This window comes from Morus notabilis, unplaced genomic scaffold, assembly GCF_000414095.1.
Source record: "Morus notabilis unplaced genomic scaffold, ASM41409v2 Scaffold444, whole genome shotgun sequence".
NCBI lineage: Eukaryota > Viridiplantae > Streptophyta > Magnoliopsida > Rosales > Moraceae > Morus > Morus notabilis.
In genome coordinates this window covers 56,335-71,224 of record NW_010361417.1, presented here as the reverse complement: position 1 = coordinate 71,224, position 14,890 = coordinate 56,335, and the positions used below count along the sequence as shown (strand labels likewise).

Genomic DNA, 14,890 nt, shown 5'->3' with positions numbered 1-14,890 from the left:
ATATATATATATATATTTTCAAAGGCCTATTGAAATTGAAAATATTGATCTCGTTACCTTTTTGAATTTATGTCATTTGACCTTTTCAGAACTACATGGCGTAACGATAATTAGCATATGAATATCACCATCAACAATATTTAGTTGTCAGTCATGTGAAAAGTAATTGTGTTACAAACCAGCTTGATGATCATTTTCTGAAACGAAACTTAATTCCAAAGATTACTTAAGTTAATTATTTGATATAATCTTTCCTTTCTCCGTTCGGGATTAATTTCATAAACACCTCATAACTTTGTACTAGGTTTTAACATACATTTGAACTTAAAAAATGGTTTATTGTACTTTTTAAAATATGAAAAGTGATTCAAAGCACTCCCTAAATTAATATTATTTCATAAATGTCCTTGCACTATTATTGATCTTGTGTCAATTTATCCCCTAATTTTTTAAAGTATTGAGGAATAAGTTGACCTAAAATTAATAGCTTGGAGACATTTATAAAATATAAGTAATTTCACGTCATTATTTTATTAGTTTTATAAATGTATGGGATATTTTGAACTATGTTATATAATTTTAGGACAAAATGTATTCTTTTCGAAATTCGGGGAGCTTATTGAAATATGACACAATATTCAGAGGTATTTAACAAATTAATCCTTCCATTCATAAAATCTTCCTCTATTTAAGTTTTTCTCATTGTACATAAATCCTTTTTTCCTCTTAATTTCCATAAGGTCACTGGTCGAGCACGTGCGACTACTAATATTCCAAAATATAAACTTTCATTTCATTTGTAAAACTTGTAAGAAATTATTATATGCTTTATGTCCATTTAGTAGAAAATTATTCTTCTCTTTACTAACATCATGTCTTTACTAAATATTTTCCGGCTCCACCACTACTATAATTTGAGATTTATATTTGGTCTCTTTTTTTTTTTTTTTTTTTTTTTGCTTTTTGGCTATTTTCTGATAATTTCTCAAACTAATTAAGAAAATATATTAATTAACAGGCTCACTTCTCTACATCAAAAAGGAATTCAATTTAGAGAGGAAACCAACACTAGAAGGCCTAATCATAGCCACATCTCTCATAGGAGGCACGCTCATCACAACCGTCTCCGGTCCGGTCTCAGACCGGGTCGGTCGTCGTCCAATGCTAATTATGTCCTCCGTCTTATTCTTCTTTAGTGGTTTGGTCATGTTATGGGCACCAAACGTCTACATGCTTCTGGTCGCAAGACTTCTAGACGGGTTCGGAACCGGTTTGGCCGTCACTCTTGTTCCCGTCTACATCTCCGAAACCGCACCACCGGAGATTAGGGGAACTCTAAACACATTGCCGCAATTCACGGGGTCCGGGGGGATGTTCTTGTCGTACTGCATGGTTTTCGGGATGTCATTGGTGAAGTCACCGAGCTGGAGGTTGATGCTTGGAGTTCTTTCGATCCCGTCGCTTGTGTACTTCGCATTGACGGTGTTTTACTTGCCGGAATCTCCGAGGTGGCTTGTGAGTAAGGGGAGAATGGTTGAAGCCAAACAAGTTCTACAAAGACTCCGTGGCACCACTGATGTTTCAGGTACTTAGATAAGCAATTTTACTAAAATATACAGGTGTCGTACATAAACGTACGTATGTTGAATTAAACATCTAATCCCGGCGTACTTTTCTAAAAGATTATATTAAAAAAGGAAAGGAAGTCTTCATTTCTTGATAATCTATCAATTGGTAAATTATAATTCTTGTTCTATTATCTTTGTTTTATGCTAATTCACAGCTTATAAATGATGATTGTTTTGTTTTCAATAGGTGAATTGGCTTTGCTAGTTGAGGGTCTAGGGACCGGAGGTGACACATTCATAGAGGAGTACATAATTGGCCCAGCCAATGAACTCTCCGGTGAAAATCAGGAAACAACTAGTGGCGATCAAATAAAGATTCATGGCCCTGAGGAGGGCCACTCTTGGGTTGCGAAACCCCTCGGCAACGGCCGGAATTCGCTCTTGGCTTCTCGGCAAGGGAGCAGCTTGTTGAGCCAAAGCGTCCCTCTTCATGTGGATCCTCTTGTCACTCTCTTCAGCAGTGTTCATGAGAAGCTTCCTCAAAATAGTTTCGGAGGAAGCATGCTTTTTCTTTCCAATTTGGCCTCAGCCGATCAAAATCATGATCATAGTAATCAAGATCATGACCAATGGGACATGGAGAATCAAGAGGACACACAACAAAAGTAAGGTTTTTTTTTTTTTTGCCCCTTAATTATCACTAGCTACCACTTTTTATTAAAGCTACTAAAGAGTTCTCTATTTCGTCCTGTGGTTTGTCCCAAAGCTACTTCAAGCGTATTCACCTTCTCATGCTCTTCGGGCCCGCCGTTAAGGCTTTTAGTGAACATTTTTGTTAGCATTTAGGACAGCTAGCCCATTTGAAAATTGTGGGAGTCTGCTAACGCCGATCGCCCATTTCCAAAGATCATACACGCATATATGTGCATTGATCTCCATACTCGTGTTGAGATCTTTAAATTAGTTACACAAAATATGCGGTTTTTGTGTCCTACTTTACAAGATTCTATGCTAAACAAGGCATTATACCTTGAGAAAAATCAAAAAGATCTGTCAAGATATCTTAACCATTACACTTTAGGTTACGTCGACTAACACAGAGTGCCTCTGTAATTTTCCTAATTTTTAAAAGAAGTTAAAACACTATTGTTATAATTCAGACAAAACACAGAGAATGTCAATGCAGTTCTTCCTTTTTTTTGAAAAGAAAAATGAAATTAATCTTGCCTTTGCTTTTCAATTGCAGTGACAGCAATGACTATGCGTCCGACGACAACTTGAGAAGCCCGTTGCTTACGAATTTTGAAAAGCATACAAGTACTAATGGCAGTGTCTTCAACACAAGGCGAAATAGCTACATTGTAATAGAAGGGAATGATAACATTGCTGGTGAAGTATTGAGCAGTAGTACAGACATAGGTGGTGGGTGGCAACTGGCATGGAAATGGTCGGAGCGAGTGAACGAAAACGGGACAAAGGAAGGAGAACTCCAAAGAGTCTACTTGCACCAGGAAGGCACCGCGGTGTCTCGGGCAGGGTCAATTGTCTCGGTTACAGATGGGGAGACGGGCGGGGAAACAGTTCAGCTGGCTGCAGCTCTTGTTGGCCATTCTGCTATTGGTTCCAAGGCGTCTTTCGCGATCGAGGAGGAAGATGGGGCGGGATTGGAACCGTCGGTGATCAAAGCGGCCGAGGAGGTGGCTAAAGGGGCGAGTTGGAGTGATCTTTTGGAGCCTGGAGTCAAGCGTGCCTTGATTGTTGGGATAGGACTTCAAGTTCTTCAACAGGTAAACAAAAAAAAAAACAGAAAGAAAGTGTCGGTAGTTTTTTTTCCTCTCTTTTTTGAAAGCTAATCGTAATACTCTAAATCAAGAAAATACACATACTAATACTTATTCCAATGACTAGATAACAAAAGAAAACTTAACACTGACCAAACCAGTTTCACACGTAAATTGTAATGAAACGTATAAAGGGATAAAATGTGCTCCAAGTTCCATCATCGTTAAATTGAAAAGGCACACCAGCTATCGATCAAACATAATAGTTGAATTATGAGTAAATTTGACGATATTTAATTTGATGAAGGGACGAAGATTTTTAAAAAATTCACAATAAGACTTCTATTTTCCTCTTTATATTATCACTAACTCTGTGTGTGTGTGTGTGTATATGTATGTATATATAAGGTTGCTGGCATAAATGGGTTGCTATACTACGCCCCACAAATACTAGAGCAAGCAGGAGTAGGTGTGCTCCTATCAAATATGGGGTTGAGTTCAGCTTCAGCATCTTTGTTAACGAGTGCAGTCACAACTTTTTTGATGCTTCCTTGCATTGCTACTTCCATGTGGCTAATGGACGTCTCTGGCAGAAGGTAAAACACTGGACATATCCTCTCCTTTTTTATGAGGACAACTAAATCATTTGATATTCAAAATCGCGGGTAAACAATTTGTTGCCCCATATACAGGACCATTCCTGATCTCGGGCACCACAATTAATAGAACGTGAGTCCTATACTGCAGGATCCACTTTCTCTAATTATTAATATGTGGTGTACAATATTACCGGTATCTGATAGCAATGTTCTTAATTTAATCTTCACATTATTGTCACATTAACTTTAACTAGTTAGTCTATAATTTTCAAAGATAATATAATAGTACCATACTAGATTCAAGTTTCTCAATACCACCATAACTTTATCTTTTTTTTCCCTTTTATGCAGGTCCTTGTTGCTATCCACCATACCAATCCTCATAGTCTCCCTCTTTTTACTAGTGCTTGGCAGCATTGTTAACTTTGGCTCTACAATGAATGCACTAATCTCGACTTCGAGTGTCATCGTCTACGAATGCTGCTTCGTGATGGCTTTCGGGGTGATCCCGAACATCCTCTGCGCGGAGATCTTCCCTACTCGAGTCCGTGGCAGGTGCATTGCCTTGTGCTCATTGACATATTGGATTGGCAACATCCTCATCACCTACTCATTCCCCACAATGTTCAAATTGATTGGTCTCGCCGGTGTGATTGGCATTTACGCAATCGGGTGCATCGTCTCGTGGATATTTGTTTTTCTTAAAGTTCCTGAAACAAAGGGCATGCCCTTGGAAGTAATCTCAGAGTTTTTTGCTCTCGAGACAAAATAGCTGGGTGATCTTGCCAATGAATAGTGAGAGTCAAAATTTTGGGAATTTTTTTCATAGGCATTGTTGTTTGTCACTAGTGGTGATTCATCACAGCATGACTATACTTCTCATTGTATGTTATAATTTACGTACAATCAAAAAATTGGGCTCGGGTATTGCTACATGCTACGTAGTTTATTTTTATTCTTATTTTTATTTTTTTGCTGCTTGGCTAAAATTCTTACCCTAATGACTAGTGGCGGAGCCAGAATATTTATTCAGTACGAACAGAGTAATTTTCAGTACCTAGTATACAGTTACAACTTATCACTAAAACTTAAAATGAGGTAAAATGACTGATGATTCACAAAATTCTATTTTAATTGACTTATTCATAAAGCTACAATTTTTTCAAAATAATTTTATTTGGACTTATCAATCAAATGATTTTATAAACCTTAAAAATATTGGAATATGTCACCCAATAAATTCCATGACAAACTTATATCGTATACACACAGACTTTTCATACTTTGTTAACACAAGACATGTTGCAAAAATTCAACTTTTCATACTTCGTTCACATAAGACATATGTTGCAAAACTTGAACACAATATAGTTGAGCATTTCTTGATTCACAGCAAAACATTTTAGGCAAACAATAAAATACTAACTCAAATTTTATACCTTCATCAAAAAATTAAAAATAAAATAAAAAGTAAAACTGAAATGTTATACCATAATCCACTGTACCACATAACTTATCATTGATATCACAAGCAATATATACACTTGTATCCAAAACCAAATGAAATGCTGACCTATCAAAGGCTCGGAGGACACACAAGGGAAAAAGTTTTATCACAATTTACAGTACATGCTGCTAACAAAAGCAAAATTTTTATTAAAATTTTAATGTACAAAAAAAGCTTCCATTAGTAACTGATACAATTTCAATATATTTCTCTAACATGTATTTTTACTTTCATGAAAAATTCAATACAAAATGTGATGCAATTGCCGCCAACGGCAAACCTTTCATGGTTGTCTTTGCGGGGCTGGCTTTACAAATGAGAAATCATCTTCACTTCTGGTCTCTTCTTCTCTGCGTTGGGATCCATTTATTTCGGTTGCTTCCTCATCATTATCCACTCTCACGACCAAGTCTGCCGTCGATGTTGGGGACAAGAGCTCAGTTTCCATATCAGATGTCTCAGTATCGTCATAGATTGATGAGCGGGTTGAGTGGCCGGTGGTTTTGAAACGGTGAAGAGTGTGTCCTGAGGAGTGCACCTTGGATATAGTTGAGCTTCCACCAAGAGTAACTGTGGAGGACTTGCTTCCTTTCCCTCCATGCTTCTTTTTCACAGCCATGTGCCACTTCTTAAGGGCCTTGGATGTTTGCTCATCAAAGATGGATTTCTTCATCCGCGAACCCATCTGCAGCAATCGCAATGCACTTCAATCAACGTGTAAAAACTCAAGAGAAACCACAACAAATGAGAATTTAATGTTAACAAAAACATCCCATGTTACTTTTATCAAAATGTTGCACGACATCCTGGGTTTCAAGAAATAAAGTACTTATTCCTTACGTTTTAAAAATCATGTTAAAAGCTTTCCCAAAGGAGAGGTTGTTAAAACAATTTTTAGGGACCTTTTTAACCTGATTTGTGAAATGTAGGGGATAATTTTAACATGATTTGTAAAAACTAAGGGATATATGTATGCATTTCCTGAAATAATAGGGTGGAATGCAGCATTTCAATAAAACACAGGAGGTTTTTGGTGCTACTATAGCTAAGTTGGAAAGTTCACAATGGAGACAAGGATTAGTAAGGAAAGCATGAAGATCTCACATTTACAGTGGCTTATTTACACTTTTGATCAAATCAAGGACATTAGAAAGGTACCTGAGTTACAAGAGCATAGAGGGGAAGTGTGATGTAGCTGCACAAGCATAGAACACCAACCCTGCAAAATCCCCGAAAAGTAATAACCAGTCAACTCAATAAAAACAAATAGTCAACCCTGTGAATTTCGAATAATTCACGTTAGTATAAGAAAGAACACATATTTTCACTACAAAGGCAGGATTATGGATAAAAAGCTTACCCCAAAACTAGTTTCATAATGGCAAGCGTGAAATTGGCATGAAAACATGACTGCAGTCCAAAAGAATACTGCACAAACAGAAACTTCTCTTTTCAGTACTTGGGTATGAGCCCAAATGTTATATGATCTAGAAACAGTGTAGTTCACCATTGATAATTATATGAAGTGGGGAATAGGTCTTACCCATATCCATAAGAAATATGTTATCTGAAAAGCATTCTGCATACACCAGAAAAATGGATTAGCTCTTCAAAAGTGTGAAAGAGAATATGGATCATTTTCACAAATGCCCCTTGAACTACATGTCCTTGTTCAACATGCACCCCGAACTTTGAAAAGGATTCATTTCACCCTCTAAACTATATAAAACCATTCAAACCATTGAGAATGATTGGTTAGAGGATCAAAATCTGATAATTGCAATAACAGATGTGATTCGGCACTTACTGTGTACAATCAAACAATGTCCACAGACACGTTATCTCCCATCAAATCTCAATACATCGAGAGCCCGACTAAAAAAATACCTAGATGTAAAATTGCTTTGGATTTATTAAAATATAGGAATGAGATTCACTCAAAATATACTATCTCTAGTTATATGATTCAAAACCCCAACCAAAACAAAGAGATTTTTTGTTTTCAAGGGTTGGTTTTCCATTAGCTATAATTCAACCAGGACCAAGCAGAAAAAACAAATTGCTACTTCTGTTAGAATTTTATGCAAGTCATAAAAAAAATGGTTCTGTATGATTTTGTGAACTTTAAAACATAACAAGAATAGCAAATTAAGATTCAGATTCAGAATCTACTTTAAAGAAACAATTAAATACCTGAAACAAAGCAAAATGGATAAGATGAAGAACCAAATGGGGCCGACCAAACCAAAAGTATTGATCTGATCCCTGCACAAGAGGAATCCCCTGGACCACTGCGTGCCTTTCGGTGATTTCGAGAGCCATCTTTGTCAAGATGGACTGAAGTTCTGTTCCTACTGCTAAGATTATCTGCCATTAATTAGACAGTCATAAGCTTCGTTCTTCCAAGTAAGCCTAAAAAATTTTATGCAGTAAAAAATGGTTACTTACAATAAGAGGGATCAATGATGCCCAAAATAATGCTTGCCATCCTGAAAAAGAAATAATTTTACAACAATTCTATCAATTCCTTTTAGTTCAATTTGACATGTACGTACATAATTATATACTTCGCAAGGAATATCATGGAAAAACTGGCTTACCTTGAACATTCAGTAACAAGAAGACAACAAATGATGCCCACAAGACAGGACTGCCAACAATATGGAGAAAAGAAATTCAGGTGCCGGAAAGCATTGCATTAAAGGCGGACCCCAGTGACAAAGAGGCTCCCGTACTATGACAGGCTCGGTAGAAAGCTTAATCACATATGTACGCGGCCTTACCCCCCGAAGGAGAGGCCATTTTCGGGATTCAAACCTTGGACCCCGGGTGCAAACGCAAGCGCTCCCACCACGGTGCCAAGGCACTGCATTAGTGTACAAAAATCACAAGTAATGATGTGATTAAATGCAACTCTTAACAGAAATTGGGACATTACCTTACTCCAACAACTATCTTAAAGTCGTCCTCCAACGATCTCTTGATGTACTTTTGAAAGTTAAATTTACTTCCAGGAGCTAAGTGGACCTGTAGATGAAATTTTGTAAAAAAAGGGAATGAAACATATGACATGAAATTCTGAAAATTTTAAATCCAAAACTCACCGTGATGAATCCATTGCGCAATGTCATGTAGTCGGCCTTGCTAACAGACCTAAAAAACTGTCGAAAGAAGCATCCCTGGAAAACATACATGTTTATATGTTATTATGACTAGGTTATACATAAGAGATGAATAGATAAACAAATGAGGGCACTGAAATCTAGTCTAAATAAACTGAGCTTTTTCTTTCTTTGTTTTTATTTCGTTCTTCCACTTTTTTCTCTATTTCTGTTCAATACCTAAGCATCTTTTAGAGCACATGTACTTCCTCTGCCTTACTGAACAATAAAAGAATAACAGACAAAAATCAAGACGGCACAAGGAAAAGTCTCTTACAACATAGAAGAAGAATGGAATCGGCGTCCAGAAACTGGTATGCGCTCTGACAAATGATGTTTCATGAGTAAGTCGGAATCTTGAGGGATCTATTCAGAAGAATAAAGTTTGTTAGCATCTCGGACCAATAGATCCAGATTTTCCAAGAATTGCATAGGACGCCCATTCAGACTTAAGGACCAAAGCTTTCGAGCAGTGTAATGATATACCATTTGAAAATTCATAGTTGTGGGTTGACGTTTCCTGCTCCCATTTCTTCCAGCCACGAATCTGTTCAAAGATACATCAATTAAACATTGCTTCGGTTTAAAAAAAAAAAAAAAAAAAAAAAGAGAGACAAATTTATATGTTATTACCAATTTTAATAGTATCTTATTGATTGACTATTAGGATATATAATCATGAGTAGTTTTCGCTAGTTTGAACAACTTGGTGAGTAGATTTAGCTGGCTGTATTTTTAGTGTTTCATTGGATCATTCTCAAGGTTTCCTCAGTAAAGAGAGGACTGGAATTCAATTTCGCTAAAAATGAATACATCCAAGTCACTCGAAACAATTATGGCTTCAAAATATAGCTTTAACACAATTTAGTATGCTTTCAGTTTGTTAACATGAATAACAAATAGAAGCTAAATTTTGCAAGAATCGGAAAGACACTAAGTATTAAATAACAAACTTTTCATCCTACTTTACACAAAAGGTCAAACGAACGGCTCCGTCCATAACTGTATCTGATGATTATGGCTGATATCCATCATCCTGTTACTTCTCCATAGTCACTACCAAGTACCAAATACTAATCTAGTGATGAACTGATTAAAGCACTTATGAGGCCTATTTTTTTATTTATGAAATATGCAACAATACCTGACATACAACATTCTACTCATCACATATATGGCATCATAATAGCAATGCACTATGACGAATGCATGACCACATCACCATAAGCTTAATTTTCAGTAATTAAAAAAAAAAAAAGAAAAAAAAGAGCAATATATGGGAAACACCCGAACCTTTAGCCTTCCAAGCATCATTGTGATACCGCTGAATAGCACGTGGAAAAATGCTAAGAAGAATATAAGGATGTGTAGTTCGTGCAATCCCTCGACAGAAATAAGTGATTCTTTTCCCTATTAACAAGAATGAGAAAAGTTGTAATTAAGTAAGAGTCAGTTCATGTGGTAACCCAGAGAAAATTTTCCAGTAGTTATGCATCAAGTACTATAGCATCATAAAAAATCAAGTCACCAATCTTGGAGTTGCATTGCACTACTTTGGTTCCAATATGCACTCATAAGAGAGGCTTTGCATGAACTAAGACAGAGACAGACATAGAAAAATAAAAAAAGTTCCATTGCACTGGCGAGGATCTAGTCCCAGCGACAGAGCTAGGATGTGGGGTAGAGGTTCGTGAATCTATCAGACCAATACCAGGGTACTGTACTTAATAGCTTTAAGTAGTCATAATCACTGACTGATTCATGGCACAAAACTGAATTTTGCTATGGTTAGCTTACAAGAAAACGATCAAAGAGCAGGACTTTTCACTTCATTCACTGGTGATCGTCTTCATGTAATGAGTGGCTATGGCTTATGAAATGAACTAATCAACAGTAAAGGCCAGAACATATGATTGATTATAATAAGCACTACTACCACATTCTCCTTGCTTTCGAAAGGGATGGATTTTTAAAGGCCAAGTATAAGCCGAGCAATGGATAGACTTACTTCTTTGCACGTTGCAGAATAGCCAGAACCGGCTAAAAATCTGTGCTCGAACCATAAAAGTCTCCGCCGATGTTCTTCTTCGGTGGATTTTTTCGCCTCTTTTTTAAGTGAGCATGGCAACATGGTCTCTGCTATGTGTTTAGGAATACAGATTTTGGCAATGTAACTTTGACTGAAAGTCAACAGCAGTGAAATGAAACCCAGAATCATCAGCTCTGCAATAGTTTCATTCCAAAGTCAACACAATATGTATCCTGAAAATTTCCATTACAACATGAATCCCAATAATAAACATGACAATGTAAGTTTGGTGAAAGTTAATGTTACCAGCTTTGACCTTCTCAAGGGCCTCAAAAAGAGAGATCTTGTGCCTTTCTGTGAACCACTGAAGTGAAAATTAACCAAATTTTATAGGATTAGGCATAAATAGTTAACCAGAAGAACTCCATATAATAACATTATAAAAGATTAACAAAATTGCTAGACCAACCATGAACCAAGGAGAATCACTCAAATTTCAACTTCTAAAGTCAACTCTAACAAAAAATGCCCATCTGATCTTATTTAATGTCTATGAGATTGTGAATGAGAAAAGAAAACTAATTTTGATAAAAATAAAAATAAAAAAAAAATAAAAAATAAAAAAGAAAAGAGGTCCAAACACCAGAAGAAAAAGGGTAGGCAATGAAGAATGTTGTAATTAATTTTAAAGTGAACCTAAAATGCCTAACTCTTCTTTAGGAAAAAAAAAAGGTTTTGCCTAACTCAGATTTCTACTACTAAAGTCAACTTTTTGTAGAAAATGAAAAAACAACAATGAAAATAGGTGATGGAAGAAATCAAAAGAATATCGATTTACAGAACAAAAAATGAATTCTGGCAGTTAACTAAAAATGGACATAAAAAAGTTAAACTTTCTAACAATAATCCGCTAATAAATAACTAACAACTGGTTCTTCCCGTCAAACTCTTCAATTCTTTTTCCGGGTTTGATTCCAAAAGCAAGACCAAATCTTGGGTTCCATTTCCTATCTCCAAAGCAAGAGAGAGAAACAAGAGAGAGAGAGAGAGAGAGCCAGAAAAGGCACAAACCGTTCCGAGCTTGTGGAGGACTTTTTCCAGGACTATGGAGATGATGATGATGAAAGTGCAAACTCCGGCGACGGCCCAAGTCGGCGTCTGATCGAGCTTTCTAGATTCTGAGTCCGAGGAGGCTGCCATGGCCGTTACCGCCATTAACAGAACTGCCCATGAACTCCAACTGGAGAAGATGAAGAACTTCATCGTTTAACAGATAGAGAGAGAGACACACAGAAGAAAAAGAAGAGAGAGAACAGAGAGATTTGGCCAATACAAACAGTCCAAAAACATAGAGTAGTAGTTTGTGTTTTGGACATAAAGACTCTTGTTTTGTTTGTTTCGTTTACGTTGTGTTTTATCGGTATGGGTTATCCAAGAAGGAAGATGTTATAAATATAAAATAGTACAATATGCATTAATTGCGTCTAAGATCCAGCGAAACACTTTTGATTTGAGAGTGAAAAAAAAAAAAAAAATATTCCCCATTTTTGGTTGACTATAAGTTTAAAAGGAGGGGAAAAAAAAGAAAAGAAAATTCCATTTTTTTATAATGATTTCGTTGAACATTTCTATGGCATTTGGTGTTGCTATGTTATTTGTTATGATGATACCTTTATTTTGATAAATGAGCTAAAATTTTTGTTCAAACAGTGTTATTGTATTATTGTTGTTGTTGTTGTTATAAAAAATGGGATTTTGTAATAAAGTATGAAAAAGAAATTATTATTCAAATTTTGTGGAATGTAAGTTTAGTTGCCGTATTCGTGTCATAATGCGAATCATGATTTATGATTCGTTACAGTATTTTTTTTGTCTAAAAAATACACGTAAATTAAGAATGATTCTAAATTATAATTATGAATCTATGAACCAAATTTCAAAAGTTTTTTTAAAACACTATTCTTAGAGTTTTTTTATTTTTATATATCATCATAAATTTATCATGAGAAGAATTACCCAATTTCAAGATTTCTTTCTATTGTCAATTTTGGTCTCCTTTTAGTTTTGTCTTAATGAGGTACAAGAACGCGGGATTAGGTCAAAATAGGGGGTAAAAGACTAAAAAAAAATTGATGAAGTGTAAATCCAAGTTGCCCATTGATTAGGCATTAAATGGCTGCAACTTTTTTCTTTTCTTCTTTTTTCTTTTTTGGGTCATATTTGGGAGTCCGCGAGATTGGAGGATGGAGGTCAAAGAAATACATTTTGGATTGCCTTGGGTTTTAGTTTGGGAACCATCCAAATCACATCAATGGGTCCCGCCATGCTTTGGGACTTACCCAAACCAACCTACTGATAAAGATTCGTGTAATTCCTTAATTTAAATAGTATTTAGTACGTCGTATCATAATTTAAATTATAATTCGTTATTCGTTATAATATTTATTTTATAAAAATACATATAAATTGAGAATAATTTTTAATTATAATTCTAAATTTATGAATTAAATATCCACTTAAATTTTTAATTTAAATTTAAATATAATTTTATATGAGAATTTTTTATTATAATAAAATTTAAATTTTAAATTCTAATTGATAAAATAAACCGAACCTCCTGATGCGTAGTGACTATTACTTGCTTATTACCCTGACTTGGCTTGGCCTTTGGTCCAAAAACATTCCCATGTTTTAAGAAATAAACAATTTAGGAGTTGGGCCAGTCCCTTATTTTAATACATAAATTGATCACTTTTTTTCATGCATCTTTTAATTTATTCATTTAATTGATTTAAATTTAAAATTTAAATTTTATTATAATAAAAAAATTTTAAAAATAATTATATTTAATTTTTTTATTATACTAAAAAATTTTAATATAAAATTACATTTTAATTTAAATTAAAAATTTAAATCAGAGAATTAAACTGGCATTTATTTGTTTTCCCACCTCCCTGGCGCCAACAACTCTCCAGGGAACGCTCGAGCACCACCTCCATCACCTCCAATTCTCGGCCATGTTCAATAAACTCAAGATCTAGATGGTTCCCCATTAGTTTTTTTTTTTTCTCCTGAAAATATTTTGCTTGCCTTCGATATGTCTTTTCAGATCCGAAAATTTTCCTTTCTTCAAAACCATGCTTGCTAAAATACCCATCAACGAACAATGGTTTTATTCTTCTGTTTTAGAGTCTCTTTATTCTTTTTTTTTTGTGGGTCTCGTTCTCTTTGATTTCTTGCTAAGATCTTCAATATGTTCGGTTTTTTGGGTAGAAATTACTGGGTTTTTCCTGTTTTGTCCATGGGATGCTGAATTTGAAAAAAAAAAAACACAATATGCAAAAGAAAAAGAAAACAATTTCTCACATATGCTAACAGAGTCAACAATCTAGTATTGATCTTCGACAAATTTCTGGTCTTTCAACGTAAACAATAGTCGAAAGTCATTGAAAAACGTTTGGTAAAGATTCATATTATAATTTAAATCATAATTTATGATTTATTATAATATTTTCTCACATAAAAAAATATACATAAATTAAAAATAATTTTAATTTATGAATCAAACATCTCTTAAATTTTATGAATTTATGGTTGATTTTGAGAAAAGTACAGACCTACTTATAGACACCCAAGATCCATTCAAACAAAAATCATTTTTGAATAAACATAAAATCAGAAGCAAAACCCATTTTTAAAGTTAAAATTTTAGAGGAACTTCACTCTTTTTTTTTTCCTTAAGCAACGACCACAAGTTTGTTTAACACCAATATCATTTGTGAATAAGAAAATAGATTAAGGCTTCGTTCACTTCACCGATTCAAGTTTAGAATTTGAGTTTTATTATAGTAAAAAATTCTCAAAAATAGTTACATTTAACTTTTTATTACAGTAAAAAAATTTCACTTAAAATTACATATCAACTCAAATTAACGAAGTGAACGAAAAAGAAAGAAGAAGAAAAAGTTTCAGAGAGAGATTTTCATTTGAACGGTAAAAACGAAAATTTGGAGAGAAAATTACAAAGAGTTGGGTGAGGAAGATGATTATTATTAGTGGGTCTCACGACGTGTAATGCTTGACAAATTTTTTAAAGAAATATATGCTCGTTGTTTATTTAGTTGATTTAAGTTTAAAATTTAAATTTTATTATAATAAAAAAAATTATAAATAATTATATTTAATTTTTTTATATTAATAAAAAATTTTGATATAAAATTACATTATAATTAAAATTAAAATATT

General features: G+C 34.5%; 2 protein-coding genes across 3 annotated transcripts in view; one reads left to right on the top strand and one right to left on the bottom strand.

The window, feature by feature from the left end:
• LOC21386760 (monosaccharide-sensing protein 2) overlaps positions 1-4,881 on the top strand; it is a 6,296-nt gene extending 1,415 nt beyond the window's left edge. The window contains exons 3-7 of one of the 2 annotated variants that reach the window (XM_010099343.2): positions 1,019-1,585; positions 1,816-2,233; positions 2,815-3,355; positions 3,758-3,945; positions 4,300-4,881. In XM_010099343.2, coding sequence (XP_010097645.1) covers positions 1,019-1,585; positions 1,816-2,233; positions 2,815-3,355; positions 3,758-3,945; positions 4,300-4,720 — 2,135 coding nt within the window. In that variant the 3' untranslated portion in view covers positions 4,721-4,881. The remainder of the gene's footprint in view (positions 1-1,018; positions 1,586-1,815; positions 2,234-2,814; positions 3,356-3,757; positions 3,946-4,299) is intronic. The other variant, XM_024166432.1, reaches the window with a different exon arrangement.
• A 624-nt stretch (positions 4,882-5,505) lies between these two features.
• LOC21386759 (MLO-like protein 8) lies at positions 5,506-12,042 on the bottom strand. Its single transcript, XM_024166437.1, has 15 exons — positions 11,717-12,042; positions 10,952-11,009; positions 10,625-10,839; positions 9,910-10,026; positions 9,103-9,163; positions 8,894-8,982; positions 8,560-8,634; positions 8,394-8,482; positions 8,056-8,105; positions 7,904-7,944; positions 7,649-7,822; positions 6,999-7,034; positions 6,816-6,883; positions 6,614-6,674; positions 5,506-6,140 (listed from the first exon to the last, which is right to left on the bottom strand). The coding sequence occupies exons 1-15, from the start codon at positions 11,906-11,908 to the stop codon at positions 5,739-5,741; spliced, it is 1,728 nt and encodes a 575-aa protein (XP_024022205.1). The 5' UTR covers positions 11,909-12,042; the 3' UTR covers positions 5,506-5,738.
• Positions 12,043-14,890: the final 2,848 nt, after the last annotated feature.

What these genes read in the sequence shown, in the direction of transcription:
- LOC21386759 (XM_024166437.1), bottom strand. Translation starts at nt 11,908, where the DNA reads ATGAAGTTCTTCATCTTCTCCAGTTGGAGTTCATGGGCAGTTCTGTTA. An exon ending in TGCGCAATGGATTCATCACG is followed by an intron (nt 8,483 to 8,559) that starts GTGAGTTTTGGA and finishes TTTCATCTACAG; the next exon opens with GTCCACTTAGCTCCTGGAAG. An exon ending in CATATTTCTTATGGATATGG is followed by an intron (nt 6,884 to 6,998) that starts GTAAGACCTATT and finishes CTGTTTGTGCAG; the next exon opens with TATTCTTTTGGACTGCAGTC.